Source organism: Salvelinus alpinus, chromosome 3 (genome assembly GCF_045679555.1).
Source record: "Salvelinus alpinus chromosome 3, SLU_Salpinus.1, whole genome shotgun sequence".
Classification (NCBI taxonomy): domain Eukaryota; kingdom Metazoa; phylum Chordata; class Actinopteri; order Salmoniformes; family Salmonidae; genus Salvelinus; species Salvelinus alpinus.
Genome location: NC_092088.1, coordinates 22,113,808 through 22,129,568, shown reverse-complemented (window position 1 = coordinate 22,129,568; position 15,761 = coordinate 22,113,808). Strand labels below are relative to the sequence as shown.

The following is a 15,761-nucleotide window of genomic DNA, read 5'->3' as shown; positions in this document are numbered from 1 at the left end:
ATCTCACCAACACCTGACCCAGATCCCCAAGCACCATACCAAAGAGCACGTCTGGATGAGGACATTTGAATTGGAAAGGTTAGCATTAGTAATGGGAAATTGTAGGCTATTGAACACTTTATTAATATTACAACACCACTTCAATTAGACTGTTGCATCCATGGCTATATTTCTAGTGTACCCCATACAGGATGGATTCCATGGGACAGTTCATATTTGAGAAGCTCATGTTCAAGTATGTCTTACTTTTCACACTTTGGAAGCTCTTGGAGGTGCAAATATTCATAGAGGCCTATACCATTTAGGTATAGGCCTAAATGGTATAACACACACACACACACACACACACACACACACACACACACACACACACACACACACACACACACACACACACACACACACACACACACACACACACACACACACACACACACACACACACACACACACACACATATATATTTAACAAACACACATGCACAAACCACACAGCCAAGGACAAGCTGTGTGTTGTGTAGACATATTCCTGTTATTCTGTAGATGAATGGGGTGAAAACTTAGCCTGGCAGACGCGACCCACGTGACTCACGGCGCAGGGAGAGCTGTGAACACACTGGTCTGGAAAGGAGGCCGTTTGTTAATTCAATATTCGCTCAGAAATTGTGAGACAGGTTTGATTGGCTCTCGCAAATATTTTGGACCTCTCGCTGTTTGAATTTAAAAATCTAACAGTTGTAACGGAAGGGGGGCGGTGCTCGGGGGCTGTGTTTCGCTGTGCGTGTTTGAGTGAGGAGGACACAGAGAGCAAACTAGTAAAAGCACAGCCCCCTTCATCATTGACGCTTTGTGCCGACAACATCAAATAGCCATCCCAGACTCTGAAGTCAGGAGGACTTTGAGAGTTAGGTGTTAGCCAGACTAGTGAAACCCAGGCTACTTAAGAAGGAAATCAGAAAGGTGAAAAAAATGAAAGATGAAAAAAGACAACAGGAGATCTTTAATGACAGCAACCACGGGCCATGAAGACCTTGCTCTCCTTGCTGCCTGTTATGTACATTCACTTCATGTACACCGTGCGCTTGCTTTCTGTAATGGTAAATGGCAGATGCATTGATAATTCGTTTAACACAATGGATGACCTCAACCTCAACCAAACAACATGCAGCTCAACTCACAGGGCAAATTGTATATATATAGTTGTTAGTTGTTGTTGCATAGTTGTTTACTGGTACTGTGTACATATGCAGTGTAGGCTTCTGTTAGTGTGCGGAGGTAAATATGAATGAAACAGTAAAGTACAGCATGGTACAGACAATGTAATATGGTACTGACCTGATGAGTGGGACATTGTCCAGGGTACAGCACAGCTCAGGACCCCTCTGTAGAGACAGCTTCTCCTCACACGACTGATTATACAGCCTGGATGAAAACAAATAACATTGACCTTTACTTTACACTTTTGCTGTCAAATGGAACATACTTTACCCACTGGGCAAAAACTAGGTGAATCAACGTTGTTTCCATGTCATTTCAACAAAATAATAAAATTTGATGAAGTTGCATCAACATGGAAAACTGATTGGATTTGCAAAAAGTAATCAACGTAAGGGAATTTTGTCTTTTTTCACCCAAATTTTTACCTGAATCCAATGACAGGGTCATTTTTGGGGGGATTTCAGATTGAATTCATGTTAGTTGACAACTCAACCAAATGTAAATCAAAACTAGACGTTGAACTGACGTCTGTGCCCAGTGGATAACTTTTCTGAGGGAATTGTATTCCTTATTAAGGCAAATTTGCAGATGGAATTATTGCATAATCCACCTAAGACAGGTGGATATCCTGAATGAACTGTGTGACCTTTGTGAGGTGAGATGAGTTCATAAAGTCACCTATTAGTTATGCTTCGACACACGCAAAGTCTTGATCAGAATGCGTCCCCACCGAACATCCACCACTACTAAAGCAAACACATCTCGCATAACACTATTGTGAGGACAGACACTGGGAGACAAGAAGCAAGTACAGGGAGTAAACATTTAATAAATAACTGACAAGAAACAAATAAGGACAGCGTCTGGACAGGGGAAACATAATGACAATAATGCTGACACAGGGATCAAACCGAGGAACAGACAGATATAGTAAGGGCAATCAATAAAGTAATGGAGTCCAGGTGAGTCCAAAGATGCGCTGGTGCGCGTAATGATGGGCAGTCTTGCGTGAGCACCCGTGACAGGACCCCCCCCCCCCAGGGGCGCCACCCGGCGTCCCACCTGAGCGAGCCTGACGGGCTGGCTGAGGCGTGGGAGCCTGACGAGCCGGCTGAGACATGGGAGCCTGACAAGCCGGCTGAGGCATGACGTGGGATGGGAGCCTGTCGAGCCGGCTGAGGCGTGGGAGCCGGACGAGCCAGCTGAGGCATGGTGTGGGATGGGAGCCTGCCGAGCCAATCGAGGCAAGGAAACCTCTCGAGCCAGCTAAGGCGTGGAAGCCCGACGAGCCAGCTGAGGCACCTCCAGTTCCTTCGGCAGAGGCACCCGGACCCGACGTCACCAACAAAAACAAAAAACTCCCTGATGCTTCAAATATTGGTGTCAGCATTCTGTGAGGACAGACGCTGGAAGACGAGAAGCAAGTACAGGGAGTGAACATTTAATAAATAACCGACAAGAAACAAACAAGGACAGCGTCTGGACAGGGGAAACATAACGACAATAATGCTGACACAGGGATCAAACCGAGGAACAGACAGATATAGGAAGGGAAATCAACAAAGTAATGGAGTCCAGGTGAGTCCAAAGACGCATTGGTGCACGTAACGATGATGACAGGTGTGCGTAATAATGGGGAGCGGGAGCAGGCGTGACAACTATGTTAATGTCTCAGCATCGAACCACACAACCGATCCACACATCAGGGCTATCATTATGCCCAAATGATGGTACAAATTTAACTCAAAATAGTTAAGCCTATAGGTTAAAGTTCCCACTTGATGGTTGACTGTATTTGTTGATGGGTGCTTTGAAGAACATTGACGCAGGTACTGAGGCAGGTACTGTTGTATTGCATGTGTCTGTCTACTGATCAGAGAGTACACTTTATCTTGTATGATTTCTAGAATATTTATACATCAAACACATTTTAAAGTGATTATTTGTGTACTTGTTTGGCATTTTCCTGGATTGTTAAGAACTAGCAACTTAAGCATTTCACCGCACCCGCTATAACATCCACTAAACTGTGTACCGACCAATGAACTTTGATTTGAATTCCCTGTTGAAGGAGTGTCAGTAGAATGCTCCTTACAGTCAAATGTGCAGGTATAGTGCAGGTACGGGTTTGAAATAGTTGTTTGTTTTTGCTTGGCCAGGTCTGCTGCTTGTGGGAAAAGCTTGGAATGAACGTAGCACCCAGGCATGTTTAATCCCTGTTTACTTCACACATACCACAGAAGTAATTCTCCCACTCCTAAAAGAATTTGCATGCTGTTGCCTTTCCCCAAAAGGTTGCTTCCCATCCCTGCTTTCCCATAATTAACCCATTACTCCTCTCTCTCTCTCCACGTGCTCTTGTTTCTCCCCTCTCCCATATTATTGCTCTCTACGTTCTCCAAATTTGTCTCCATCTCCCTCCTCTCTCCATTTCTCCCTCACCACGTTTCTCTCATGCCTCCCTATGTTTGAATAAGGCAGTCAGGCTCAGGAAGTCTAGAGGGGGGCCTTGTTGATGTAGGCTGAGAAAATATGGACTATTCCCTCTTGTGAAACGAGCCAGCCATAAATTATGAAATTTCTCCCGAATTAATGTTGAATAAGCAGACTTGTTGAGAAGGTACGGTTTCTCTCTCCCTTTTGCAGCTCATATTATCACTCTAGCTCACAGTGTGAAGAGCTGGTTCATAACCGTTCAAAATCAGTTTGCTGGTTTGACATTTAAAGCACGGACATCAGCAGGAATGTTGGGGTTTTGATAAAGATTATAGAATTACTGAAATTGCTTCTGATTTTCTTGAGTGAAAGTCTACAACTGTGTGTGGCACTTTCTAGGTAAAATCCATGTAAGGCCTAAATAACAAAATTGTCCCCTGTGTCCCCATGGGGAGACTTAAAAACATTCTACCTCACTTTATCATCACATCTCCTGCGTCACTAGGGGCGCTAAAACTCTAGTTGACTTAATTCTACACACAGAAACACAGGCCCTTCCTCGTTCTCCCTTCGGCTAATCTGACCACGACTCTATACTCCTGCTTCCGATGAAGCAGACGCAAGGCTACAAGACTGTTTTGCTAGTACAGACTGGAATGTGTTCCGGGGTTCATCCAATAACATTGAGGAGTTTACCACATCAGTCACAGGCTTCATCGAACATATACAAACCAAAAACCATGGATTACAGGCAATATCCATGCTTGGCAATATCCACGCTCCGCTTCCAAGGAACGAGACACGGATATGGATGCATGCAAGAAAGCCCGCTATGACCTCCAACGAGACATCAAACAAGCAAAAGGACAATATAGGAGGAAGGTGGAATCCTATTAAACCTGCTTCAACGCTCACGTATGGGGCGGGGCTTGCAGACGTCAACAGATTACAAAGGGAAACCCAGACATGAGATTCCCAGTGATGAAGAACTCCTCAATGAGCCAAATGCCTTTTAAGCTCGCTTCGAGGAATACAACACTGACTCTTGCGTGAAAGCCCCTGTTGGTCCAGATGACTGTGTGTTCTCGCTCTCCATGGCCGATGTGAGTAAAACGTTTAAACAGGTTCACACTCGCAAGGCCGCCGGGTAAGATGGAATACCAGGGCGCATTCTCAAAGCAGGCACAGATCAACTGGCATGTGTCTAGACTAAAATGTATATCCTTGCCCAGTCTGTAATCCCAACATGTTTCAAGTTCACCACCATTGTCCCTGTTCCCAAGAACTCCAAGCTAACCTGCCTAAATTACTATTGCCCTGTAGCACTCACATCTGTAATTATGAAGTGCTTTGAAAGGCTGGTCATGACACATATAAACACCATCATCCCAGACACCTTGAACCCACTCCAATTTGCATACCGCGTCAACAGATCCACAGCTGATGAAAACTCAAGTACACTTCACACTGCCCTCTCCCACCTGGACAAGAGGAGAAATAACTATGTGAGAATGCTGTTCATAGACTACAGCTCAGCGTTCAATACTATAGTCCACTCCAAGCTCATCACCAAGCTGGGGACCCTAGGACAGAACATCTCCCACTGCAAGTGAATCCTGGACTTCCTGACGGCCGAGCCCAGGTGATGAGGGTAGGCAACAACACCTCCGCCACGCTGACCCACAACAAGGGGGCCCCGCGGGGGTGTGTGCCTAGTTCCCTCCTGTACTCCCTGTTCTCCACGACTACTTGGCCATGCACGACTTGAACACCATCAAGTTTTCTGATGACACAACGGGGGTAGGCTTGATCACCGACGGCGATGAGACAGCCTACAGGGAGGAGGTCATAGACTTAGTAGTGTGGTGCCAGGACAACAACCTCACCCTCAATGTCAGTAAGACTAAGGAGCTGATCATAGACTACAGGAGAAAGAGGGTAGAGCACACCCCCATCTGCATCGACGGAGCTGTAGTGTTCATAGAAGACATTTAGCTCATATGGTAGGCTTGCGTCACTAGGCAGCTCGATAGTTTGCAAGCCCTGCCACATTCGACGAGCGTCAGAGCCGGTGTAGTAGGATTTGATCTTAGTCCTGTATTGACGCTTTGCTTGTTTGGTAGTTCATCGGAGGGCGTAGCGGGATTTTTTTATTAGAGTCGCGATTAGTGCCCCACTCCTTGAAAGCGGAAGCTCTAGCCTTTAGCTCAGTGCGGATGCTCCCTGTAATCCATGGCTTCTGGTTGGGATATGTACTTACGTTCACTGTGGGGACGTTGTCGTCGATGCACTTATTTATGAAGCCGGTGACTGATGGGGTATACTCCTCAATGCCATTGGAGGAATCCCGGAACATATTCCAGTCTGTGCTAGCGAAACAGTCCTGTAGCTTAGCATCTGCTTCATCGGACCACTTCCGTATTGAGTGTGTCACTGGTACTTCCTGTTTGAGTTTTCGCTTGTAAGCAGGAATCAAGAGGATAGAGTTATTGTCAGATTTGCAAAATGGAGGGCGAGAGAGAGCTTTGAACGTGTCTCTGTGGGGAGTAAAGGTGATCTAGATTTTTTTGTTGTTGAAATGAGGTAAAACGGATTTCAGTTTTCCTGCATTAAAGTCTCCGGCTACTAAGAGCGCCATTTCTAGATGAGCATCTTCTTGTTTGCTTATGGTCTTATACAGCTCGTTGAGTGCGGTCTTAGTGCCAGCATCTGGTTGTGGTGATAAATAGACCTCTACGAAGAATATAGATGAAAACTCTCTTGGTAAATAGTATGGTCTACAGCTTATCAGGAGGTACACTAACTCAGGCAAGCAAAACCTTAATATTAAAGATTATGTGCCAGTTGTTGTTGACAAAGATCGCACACCACCGCCTACGATCTTACCAGAGGCTGCTGTTCTGTCTTGCCGAAGGCACGGAAAACCCAGCTAACTGTATATTATTCATGTCCTTGTTCAGCCATGACTTGGTGAAACATAGGATATTACAGTTTTGAATGTCCCTTTGATAGGATAGTCTTGAACGGAGCTCATCCAGTTTATTCTCCAGTGATTGCACGTTCGCCTGTAGAACAGAGGGTAAAGGCAGATTAACCACTCGCCTACGCAGTCGCGCCAGGCATCCAGCTCTTCGACCTCTGTAATGGCGTCTCCTCTTCATACGAATTATGGGGATTTGGGCCTGGTCCGGGAAGAGCAGTATATCCTTCATGTCCAACTCATTAAAGAAAAAATCCTCGTCCAGTTCGAGGTGAGTTATCACTGTTCTGATGTCCAGACGCTCTTTTCGCTCATAGGAAAAGATGGCGGAAACATTATCTACAAAAAAAGTTAAAAACAGCACTAAAAAACACACAAAATAGCACAATTGGTCAGGAGCTCGTAAAATGGCAGCCATCCCCTCCAGTGCAATTATATCTTGTCCACACACATGCACAGTCATGAAGAGGACACGACAGCGCTTCTTCCTCCCTAAGAGGCTGAAAAGATTTGTCATGGGCCCTCAGATCCTCAAAAGTTCTACAGCTGCAACATCAAGAGCATCTTGACTTACAGTACTGCATCACCGTTTGGTATTGCACTGTCCTCGACCACAAAGCACTCCCTGCAATCCAGGAACTCTAGATCAAGCAGTGTCAGAGGAAAGCTCGATAAATTGCGAAAGACTCCTGCCACCCCAGTCATAAACTGTTCACTCTGCTACCGTCCAGAAAAACAATACCGGCGCATCGGCTCTCAGACCAAGACGGCTCTCTCTCCGAGACAGCTTCTACCCCCAAGCCATAAGACTGCTAAATAGTTAATTAAATGGTTAACCAGACTATCTGCACTGACCTTATCTTGCACTGACTCTATGCACACTCACAAGATTATATACACACTATATACACACTCAATCACACACACTACACTGACACTCCCACACAAACCCACACACATTCACTACATATGCACACATAAAACACGGCGGAGGAAAAAAGGGGAGGCTTGCAAGCCGAAGAACACCATCCCAACCGTGAAGCACAGGGGTGGCAGCACATTGTTGTGGGGGTGCTTTGCTGCAGGAGGGACTGGTGCACTTCACAAAATAGATGACATCATGAGGGAGGAAAATGATGTGGATATATTGAAGCAACATCTCAAGACATCAGTCAGGAAGTTAAAACTTGGTCGCAAATGAGTCTTCCAAATGGACAATGACCCCAAGCATACTTCCAAAGTTGTGGCAAAATGGCTTAAGAACAACAAAGTCAAGGTATTAGAGTGGCCATCACAAAGCCCTGACCTCAATCCTATAGAAAATGTGTGGGCAGAACTGAAAAAGTGTGTGCGAGCAAGGAGGCCTACAAACCTGACTCAGTTACACCAGCTCTGTCAGGAGGAATGGGCCAAAATTCACCCAACTTACTGTGGGAAGCTTGTGGAAGGCTACCTGAAACGTTTGACTCAAGTTAAACAATTTAAAGGCAATGCTACCAAATACTAATTGAGTGTATGTAAACTTCTGACCCACTGGGAATGTGATGAAAGAAATCAAAGCTGAAATAAATCATTCTCTCAACTATTATTCTGACATTTCACGTTCTTAAAATAAAGTGGTGATCCTAACTGACCTAAGACAGGGAATTTTTACTGGGATTAAATGTCAGGAATTGTGAAAAACTGAGTTTAAATGTATTTGTCTAAGGTGTATGTAAACTTCCGACTTCAACTGTATCTACCACAAATATCTCGTCCCCCTCCACATTGATCTTGTACTGGTACTTCCGGTATATAACGCCATTCTTGTGTATTTTATTCCTCTAATGTTACTATTTTTAGTTTTATTTAATTATTCATTTTTAACTCTGCGTCGTCGGTAAGGGGTCGTAAGCTAGCATTTCATGGTGAAGTCTACACCCGTTGTATTCAGCGCATGTGACAAATACAATTTGATGTTGATTTGATTCATTGTGTGTTTAGGACCTGCTAAACACACCATGTACCTCGTGTGATGTTTATCCACGTAGATACAAACTATGCCGTAACATCATACCCAACAAGCCTACGAGGATAACAACAATACCTTTTCTGGGGTTATCACCTTTACAAATAAATACATTGTCAATAACAAACCAAATCAGTGACTACACAACAGTTAAGGTTTGGGAAACCGTTATCCCACTAGGCACAAACTGATTGAATCAACGTTGTTTCAACGTAAATTGTCAACGTATTGCGACGTGGAATCTATGTCGAAAATACATTGCATTTGAAAAAAGTCATCAACTGTTGTTATGTGAGTGTTTTGAGGGTGACATTTCAACCACAGGATTATGTCATAATGGTAACCAAATTTCAACATAGACAAACCTAAAACAACGTCTGATCTTCAACGTCATTTCCACTATCAGAAAAAATACAAATAGGCACCTCCTTATGGTCTCCCATCCCAGGTTTAAACCAAGCCCAGCCCTGCTTAGCTACTGTATGATATTTGTCACATACTATTAACATTGTGCTATCGTGAGAATGATTGTTGAGAGGTCTCCACTTAAAAAGTAAATAGATTCACTGTTGATTTCAAAGGGTAGGTTTAACAGAACAAATGAAATGTGACCATACTTTATCACTCATATCATAAATTATGCTATTTACTCCTATATAGCATTTACAAAGTCATCAACAACTATTGTTTCAATTCAACCCAGAAAATAGACAATACGTAGGCCTAGAGTTTAAAGCTCTAGTTGATTTTAAATGTAATGACATTTAGTGATATTGAATTCTTTTTGGTTGTCAACGCAACCAAATATCAACAATTTGAAGCAGGATCTTCTGCTTGCTTCTGCAGTTCCATCTGTGCCACTGAGTCTGGTTTTAATTCCAGTTTGTCTACAAATTAATCATTTATATGTTAGATTCACATCTCCATCTCAACCAAAAATAATAAAAGTTCAAGAATAGGACTAAATCAAATCAAACTTGATTGAAAGTGCATTTAAAAGTTTGATATAGTCCTATTCTTTAATTTAGATGTTTGGTTGAAATGGAGACATGAATCCAGCATATCAATTATACATTTGTAGACAAAATGGTATTAAAGGCAGACTAAGTCAGTGGCAGATGGAACTATCCAATCAGAAGACACATCTCCTTCAAATGTTGATATTTGGTTGCGTTGACAACCAAACACTTCAATATCACTTTTATCATACAATAAATAGCCTATTAACGTGTTCACAAATGATATGTTGGATTCACATCTCCAATTCAACCAAATAAACAAAATATCTGACCATGTATTCCCATTTGAACTTTGCTGTGCTTTTAAATGGTTGAATAGACATTTGGGTGACAACCAAAAATCTCATTTTTATTTATTTATTGAAATTTGGTTGTGCTTTTAGATGGTTGAAAGCGATAACACATTGGATGGTGATAACACATTGGATGGAAATTCCACAGACTTTTTCCTTTGAGTGGGTGAATAGGTTATAATCTCATTGATCAACGTCTCAACCAAATATTACCCAATTATCCATGTTGAAATGACATGGTGTGCCCACAGGGATCCTTCTCTATCTCTGATCCCCAGAAAATGACATCAACTGAAAGAGTATCAGTTCTCTTTGTTATGGATTATGACATGTGGTGAGTTCATACATTTCAGTTGAATGCATTCAGTTGTATAACTGACTAGGTATCCCCCTTTCTGCTATAGATAATGACACTGATTATGGGTGAGTCAACATTAACATCAGAAAGTTGATTATAAAGTGCAGTACCAGTTATCCACGGGGCAGACATGCTGGTTGTAGAGGGCCATGGCATATCTGAAAATAAAATAGAGACACGTTTTTATCAAAGTGTTACATAGTCAATAGAACGACAAGATACAAGTTAGTGTGCTCAGAACGAGTAAAATAGCAAAGAGTCGCAGCCTGACTTCCCACTAGCTGGGAAAAATTCTAGGAGTGTATTGCACCACCCTTAATACATAACTAGGTGTTCATCTTTGTTTCATGCAATAGCTACATCCCAACGCTATGAACCCCACAACGGTTCTGCCGACTCATCAGCTGGTGGTTCCGATGCCTTTGTCACTTACCATATTAATAAGGGTCATAGTTTCAAGTTTCCAGACCCTGTTTGCTGCAGTCAAACGATGTCCACATGAGTTAGTGCACAGCCACCTCCATGGCCAGTGGTCTAATTGTACATGTCATGTGGACATCCTTTGACTGTAGCAAACTGGGTCTGCACTATGCATTCCTCTTTCTCTGAAGGTTATCTGTCAACCCGCTAACCGGCTCCAAACACAACACGACCACGACTCCAGAGAGTTCAGCCCTCAGGGCAGCAGTCTCTTATCTGACGGTTGAAAATAGGTTACTGAAGAGAGAACATTGGGTTTCAACCACTACACATCAGGATCAGATCACGCGGTGTTCTCGTGCACACTCACTAGATATCATGTACGCAAAACAGAGTTGCGTAATACACTGACACTGACAGAGCACTGGGTTCTGATGAGATCACATAGAGGATCACCCCCAAAAAACATGCTGACACGACAACATGGAGAGACGTTTAAAAGTTTCACCATACCGTTTGAGAACCTCTATTCAATATCTATTGATTGCAGGGGATGATAATGTGGCAACGCTTAGGTCATGTCTATCGATCCCCCTTCGCTTAGGTGAGCAAACAAATATAGGGGGGGCTTGACATTCTGGGGAAAAGCAGAAATCCTGACAGAAATCCTGTCAGACCTGAGGGGGCACCATCTTCTTTCTATACACCTAAAATGAATGCAACTCATTGGCTGAGACCATGTGGCCTAACCAGTAATAGCTCCCTATATAATTGGTTAGGAAAACTTGGGACCCTAATGATCACACATCACATCAAATTGAATAGCATACTTCTGTTGTGCTTAACTTAGTTACTCAGATGAAATCTTTATAAGACCTTCTCTGAAGACATCTCTCCTACAGTAAATACACAACACTTTTTGACAAAGGCCTCATGCTGTGCCCAAACTAAACATACTATAGTGTATGTCTCTGGGTTACGTAAGGCAGTAGTAGACCCATAAACCCACAGGCAGGCAGGCGTTAGGTGTCTATGAAACAGCAGGTCTGGAAACAGCCTGGCCAGGGGTTGCCAAGCAGGGTTACTATCGCAATCTCAGACAGGAGAGACAGGGAAGCTTTTGAAAATGGTTGTGAAGAAAAATCGAGCGCACACGATACAGGGGTTCCATAAGGTATAGTAGAATGTACTATGTCTTGTCACACTGGACATAGAGAGAGAGAGAGAGATAGAGAGAGAGAGAGAGAGTTGAGGGTGGTCATAAACAGTAACCGACCTAAAGTGCGTATGAAAAAAGGGGTGTGCCTCATCTCTCATGGAAACTCATTGCAGCCTGCATACCTGAGATCTCTCTGCACTCTTTGGAATACAAGGAAGCCTTTATGCTGGAACTTTTAGAAAAAAAGGTCCTACAGTCTCTAGAAACCAAAAAGTTCCAGGTAGAAAGAACCCTTTTGGGTTCCATGAGGAACCCTTTCCACGGAGGGTTCTCCATGGAACCCAAAAGGACTCAATCTGAAACCAAAAAACGTTACTACCTGGAACCAAAAAGGGTTATCTAATGGTGACAGCCGAATAACCGGAACCTTTTTTTTCTAAGAGTGTGCAACACACAGTCCCCAATTCTGAGTTGATAGAAGTTGCACCTAACTGCTGGTACAGGGTCAGATATTATTTGTCCTCCAATGCTTACAGTTAGGATTTGGGCTTGGGTTATCTGATCCTAGATCTGAAAAGTGACATTCTTGACTTGGCTGGGTTGCAATGTCCATTCTATTTAGTGTGCCTGTGGACCTTGGCCTCATCCAGGGGTTTACTGTAGAGTCTCTCTCTCATTTGCAATGACCTGAAGTCAACAGTTAGCTAGAGAGTTGTGTTATCTAGCGCTTCTGTGAAATTCCCAGAGTTTAATGACCTCAACAAAAACACTCTTTCATTTCAAGGAGCACTAGAGAGTGCTGGCCAAGCCACACACCTCACAAGTATAACCTGATACTCCACTGGGTCCCTGGGGAAAATAACTAGTACATTCTGTAAAGATGTTATATTTATTTGTTCAAAACTATTGTATCTATGGCCTGCGGTGTAGATGTTTGTGTCTGTATGTTTTGGGGGGGATTCCATCAACTGTAACCAGTCACTCAGCACTTTTCGAGGTTAACAAATTCTTATCTTAAGAAAGACGGACAGGTAAGAGGAGATGTCCAAACACATTATCTTCCCAAGCATGGTGGCTTTGCAAGATAAGGTAGCAGACAAACATAATATATCCTATCTATCTCAGAAGCTCTCTGAGTAGACAACTAAGGTGTGACAACTCCTGTGTCTGAGGCTACACAGCACAAATCTCTTCTGAGAGAGAGAATGTGTTTTTTTTACTGTTATTTTCAACAGAACATTGTAGAAATGGCAGCAACGTGCTGAATTGTGAGTTCAACTTACATTTCAATAAAAAAATGGCAATACAAACATAAATACATGTTCATCGTCAAATGTTCAGCAGGCCAACCATAGCTGGGATGCCGCTGCAGAGGAAAAGCTCAGTCCTGCAGTGGATCAGTTCCAGTTTAGTTGAAGAGCGGGTCTGGTGAAGTATCTTACAGGCAGAGTTCTACTATCTTTGTGATACCAAACTATTGTATAACATCAAGCCTTTCAGCTCCGCTCAATAATGCGATAGATAAAGTGAGATTTGGGGTTACTACTGTACAGTACAATTAAAAGAGAACGTTCAAGAAAGAGCCTCTAGATTAGAACTAGGTTAGTCTCTCTACCAGAGCTTGCTTCGGGAGCGGATTGGGACCAGAAATCAGCCATGGCAAATCTAACACACTGGCCCATTTTTTTTTGTTGAGTCCCCCACAAAGGCAATTTTTTTCCCTTGAGGCCCCCATTATTAGCCAAACAATGATCCTTTTGCACACAAAAAATCCAAGTTACACTGGCCCACTGGGATAAAAATGGACCAGCCCATCTGGCATTTGGGGCAAATGCCAGATGGGCTGGTCCATTTTTATCCCAGTGGGCCAGTGTAACTTGGATTTTTTGTGCAAGTCCGCCCTTGGTGTGCTTGACTCATGACTGTTCTGAGACTACCCTGGAACTAATATTATGTTCAGGAGGTCTCTCTTGTAAAGAGATTTCTAGTCTCAATGAGATTAACCTGGTAAAATAAAGGTTAAATGAGGTATGGGTCTCTACTGCTCTGGCCCTCAGGCAGTGCATTCCACTGTAGCAGTGATCACAGCAAGCCCAGGCATCCCCTCCGTCTGAACACCAGTCACACACAGCTGGCGCTAACACGTGGGTCGGTACACAACCTTTTTATTTATTTACCTCCCTTTCTTTAACCTATTACCCCTTTACTTACTTACTATTCCACTCAATCTCCAACTCAACTGTTCCTCTCACACTTTTTTGGCTGTCTTCTTGGCTTTTCCATTGCCTTTTCTCACAAACTACATTTGTAATATACAGGGGAATAGATTCTTAAGAGGCCTGCTAAATCCACAATGAATATTTCGCAATAACCATCTCTAAAATTACAGCCAAAGGAACATGATACCATCTGACCACCTCAATCCAACCCACAAACAGATGCCAAAGGGCACATCAACCCATAATAACAGCTCTTCTAGCTCATTTCATCCATACAGGCTGCCTTTATTGCCAGTTGTTTCAATGTAAAGGGTAATTAACACTTTTGTGGCAGGAGTGCAATTAAGACACTAGCTGAATAGAGGGATGGGGAGGCCCAACAGGATTTGCTTGAATGTAGATGTTTGATGCATATCAATCAGCAAGTAATCCATGGCCATAGAGAGAAATGTTGGCTTTCCATCACCTTATTTTTAAGCTTAATTTAACTTAATTTAACTTGAACTCAATGAAGTTCATACTTTTTCAACACGGTCTTTCAAACAGTCTCACGTGTAGTTACATGTTTTTTCTTTGTCTTTACAGACAACTTGACCGAAGATCACTAAGGTTTCAGTCTTATAGAATTGTAACTGTATCAAAAGTGACAATTTGGTACAATCTGCAGTTATGCACATTTTAGAAGACCTTGGGAGAGCATACCATACCCTCTATATATACTCACAACACAATAGGGAAATCTGACTGGGGTTCTTCAAGAATACACAATACAATAATTGTCTTGTTGAGATCCAAAGAAAAAAAAAAAAAACTTTTACTTCTTAGTTAGGTTATACTTACACAACCCATATTCCAGTGATGGTGAAGACAGGTAGGCTGATGGGTATGATCACCCAAATAGACATGTTGATCACTTTGGTCTATGTGGTCCTCTAGGTACCTGTGCCTCCAGAGGAAAAAAAGGGATAAATCCACTTCTCTCTCCCTCTTCAACTTCAGTGATTGAAGTCCTTCAGGCAGTCCATAACAGGCATGCCTTCCATAGCAAACATCAGGACTGATTAAGAATCTGTAATGAAACACGTGTATTATGGTTATTGCATTATAACGTAATAACATAGAAGTATGGATAAAGGTAGCGTACAGTAGGAGAGCAAGGGCAGACGGAGTTTCCATCATACCTTTGCACCTTTCTAGGAAATCGTTCAAGATCTGTAGCTAGTTTTCCCAAATTCGGAAAAAGTTATGTCCCAGAACATTTTCCAGATGTGTAGATTTCTTCTCTGGTCGTTTGCTTAACGTGTTTTGAAGCAAATCATATACAAGTCCTGTGTTAAAGAGAGGCGAGATCAGATTTATTGCTGCTGTTCATTCGTCCGCCTTTTTTTTGTTGCTTCGGGAGATGTGTCTGTCTCCGCTGCGAAAAAGTATGTAAAGAGAGCCAGCTGTTGCACCTAACTCCTCCCACCAAGGAGAACTTTTTGTAACAAAAAAAAAGAAAGAATAAAATGACAAGACAATACATCCCAGTAGCTTATCAGTGATCTGCGACATATTTTTTTTCTTCTTCTCTATTTCTAAATGTGCTGTACTCTGCTTGTTTTTCCAAATACTACCTCACTACAATACTACATCACTACAATAAAGTGTC

The 15,761-nt window shown here is 42.8% G+C and overlaps 1 protein-coding gene across 5 annotated transcripts in view; it reads right to left on the bottom strand.

Annotated features, from left to right (window-relative positions):
- The window catches only part of LOC139570292 (transmembrane protein 150A-like), a 29,790-nt gene extending 14,234 nt beyond the window's left edge, over positions 1–15,556 (bottom strand). The window contains exons 1-4 of one of the 5 annotated variants that reach the window (XM_071392061.1): positions 15,292–15,556; positions 14,951–15,179; positions 10,423–10,470; positions 1,336–1,422 (exon numbers count right to left, since the gene is read on the bottom strand). In XM_071392061.1, coding sequence (XP_071248162.1) covers positions 1,336–1,422; positions 10,423–10,470; positions 14,951–15,015 — 200 coding nt within the window. In that variant the 5' untranslated portion in view covers positions 15,016–15,179; positions 15,292–15,556. Of the gene's footprint in view, positions 1–1,335; positions 1,423–10,422; positions 10,471–10,745; positions 11,000–14,950; positions 15,180–15,291 lie in introns of those variants that run through there. The other 4 variants (XM_071392055.1, XM_071392059.1, XM_071392057.1 and 1 more) reach the window with 4 other exon arrangements.
- Between the last annotated feature and the right edge of the window lie 205 nt (positions 15,557–15,761).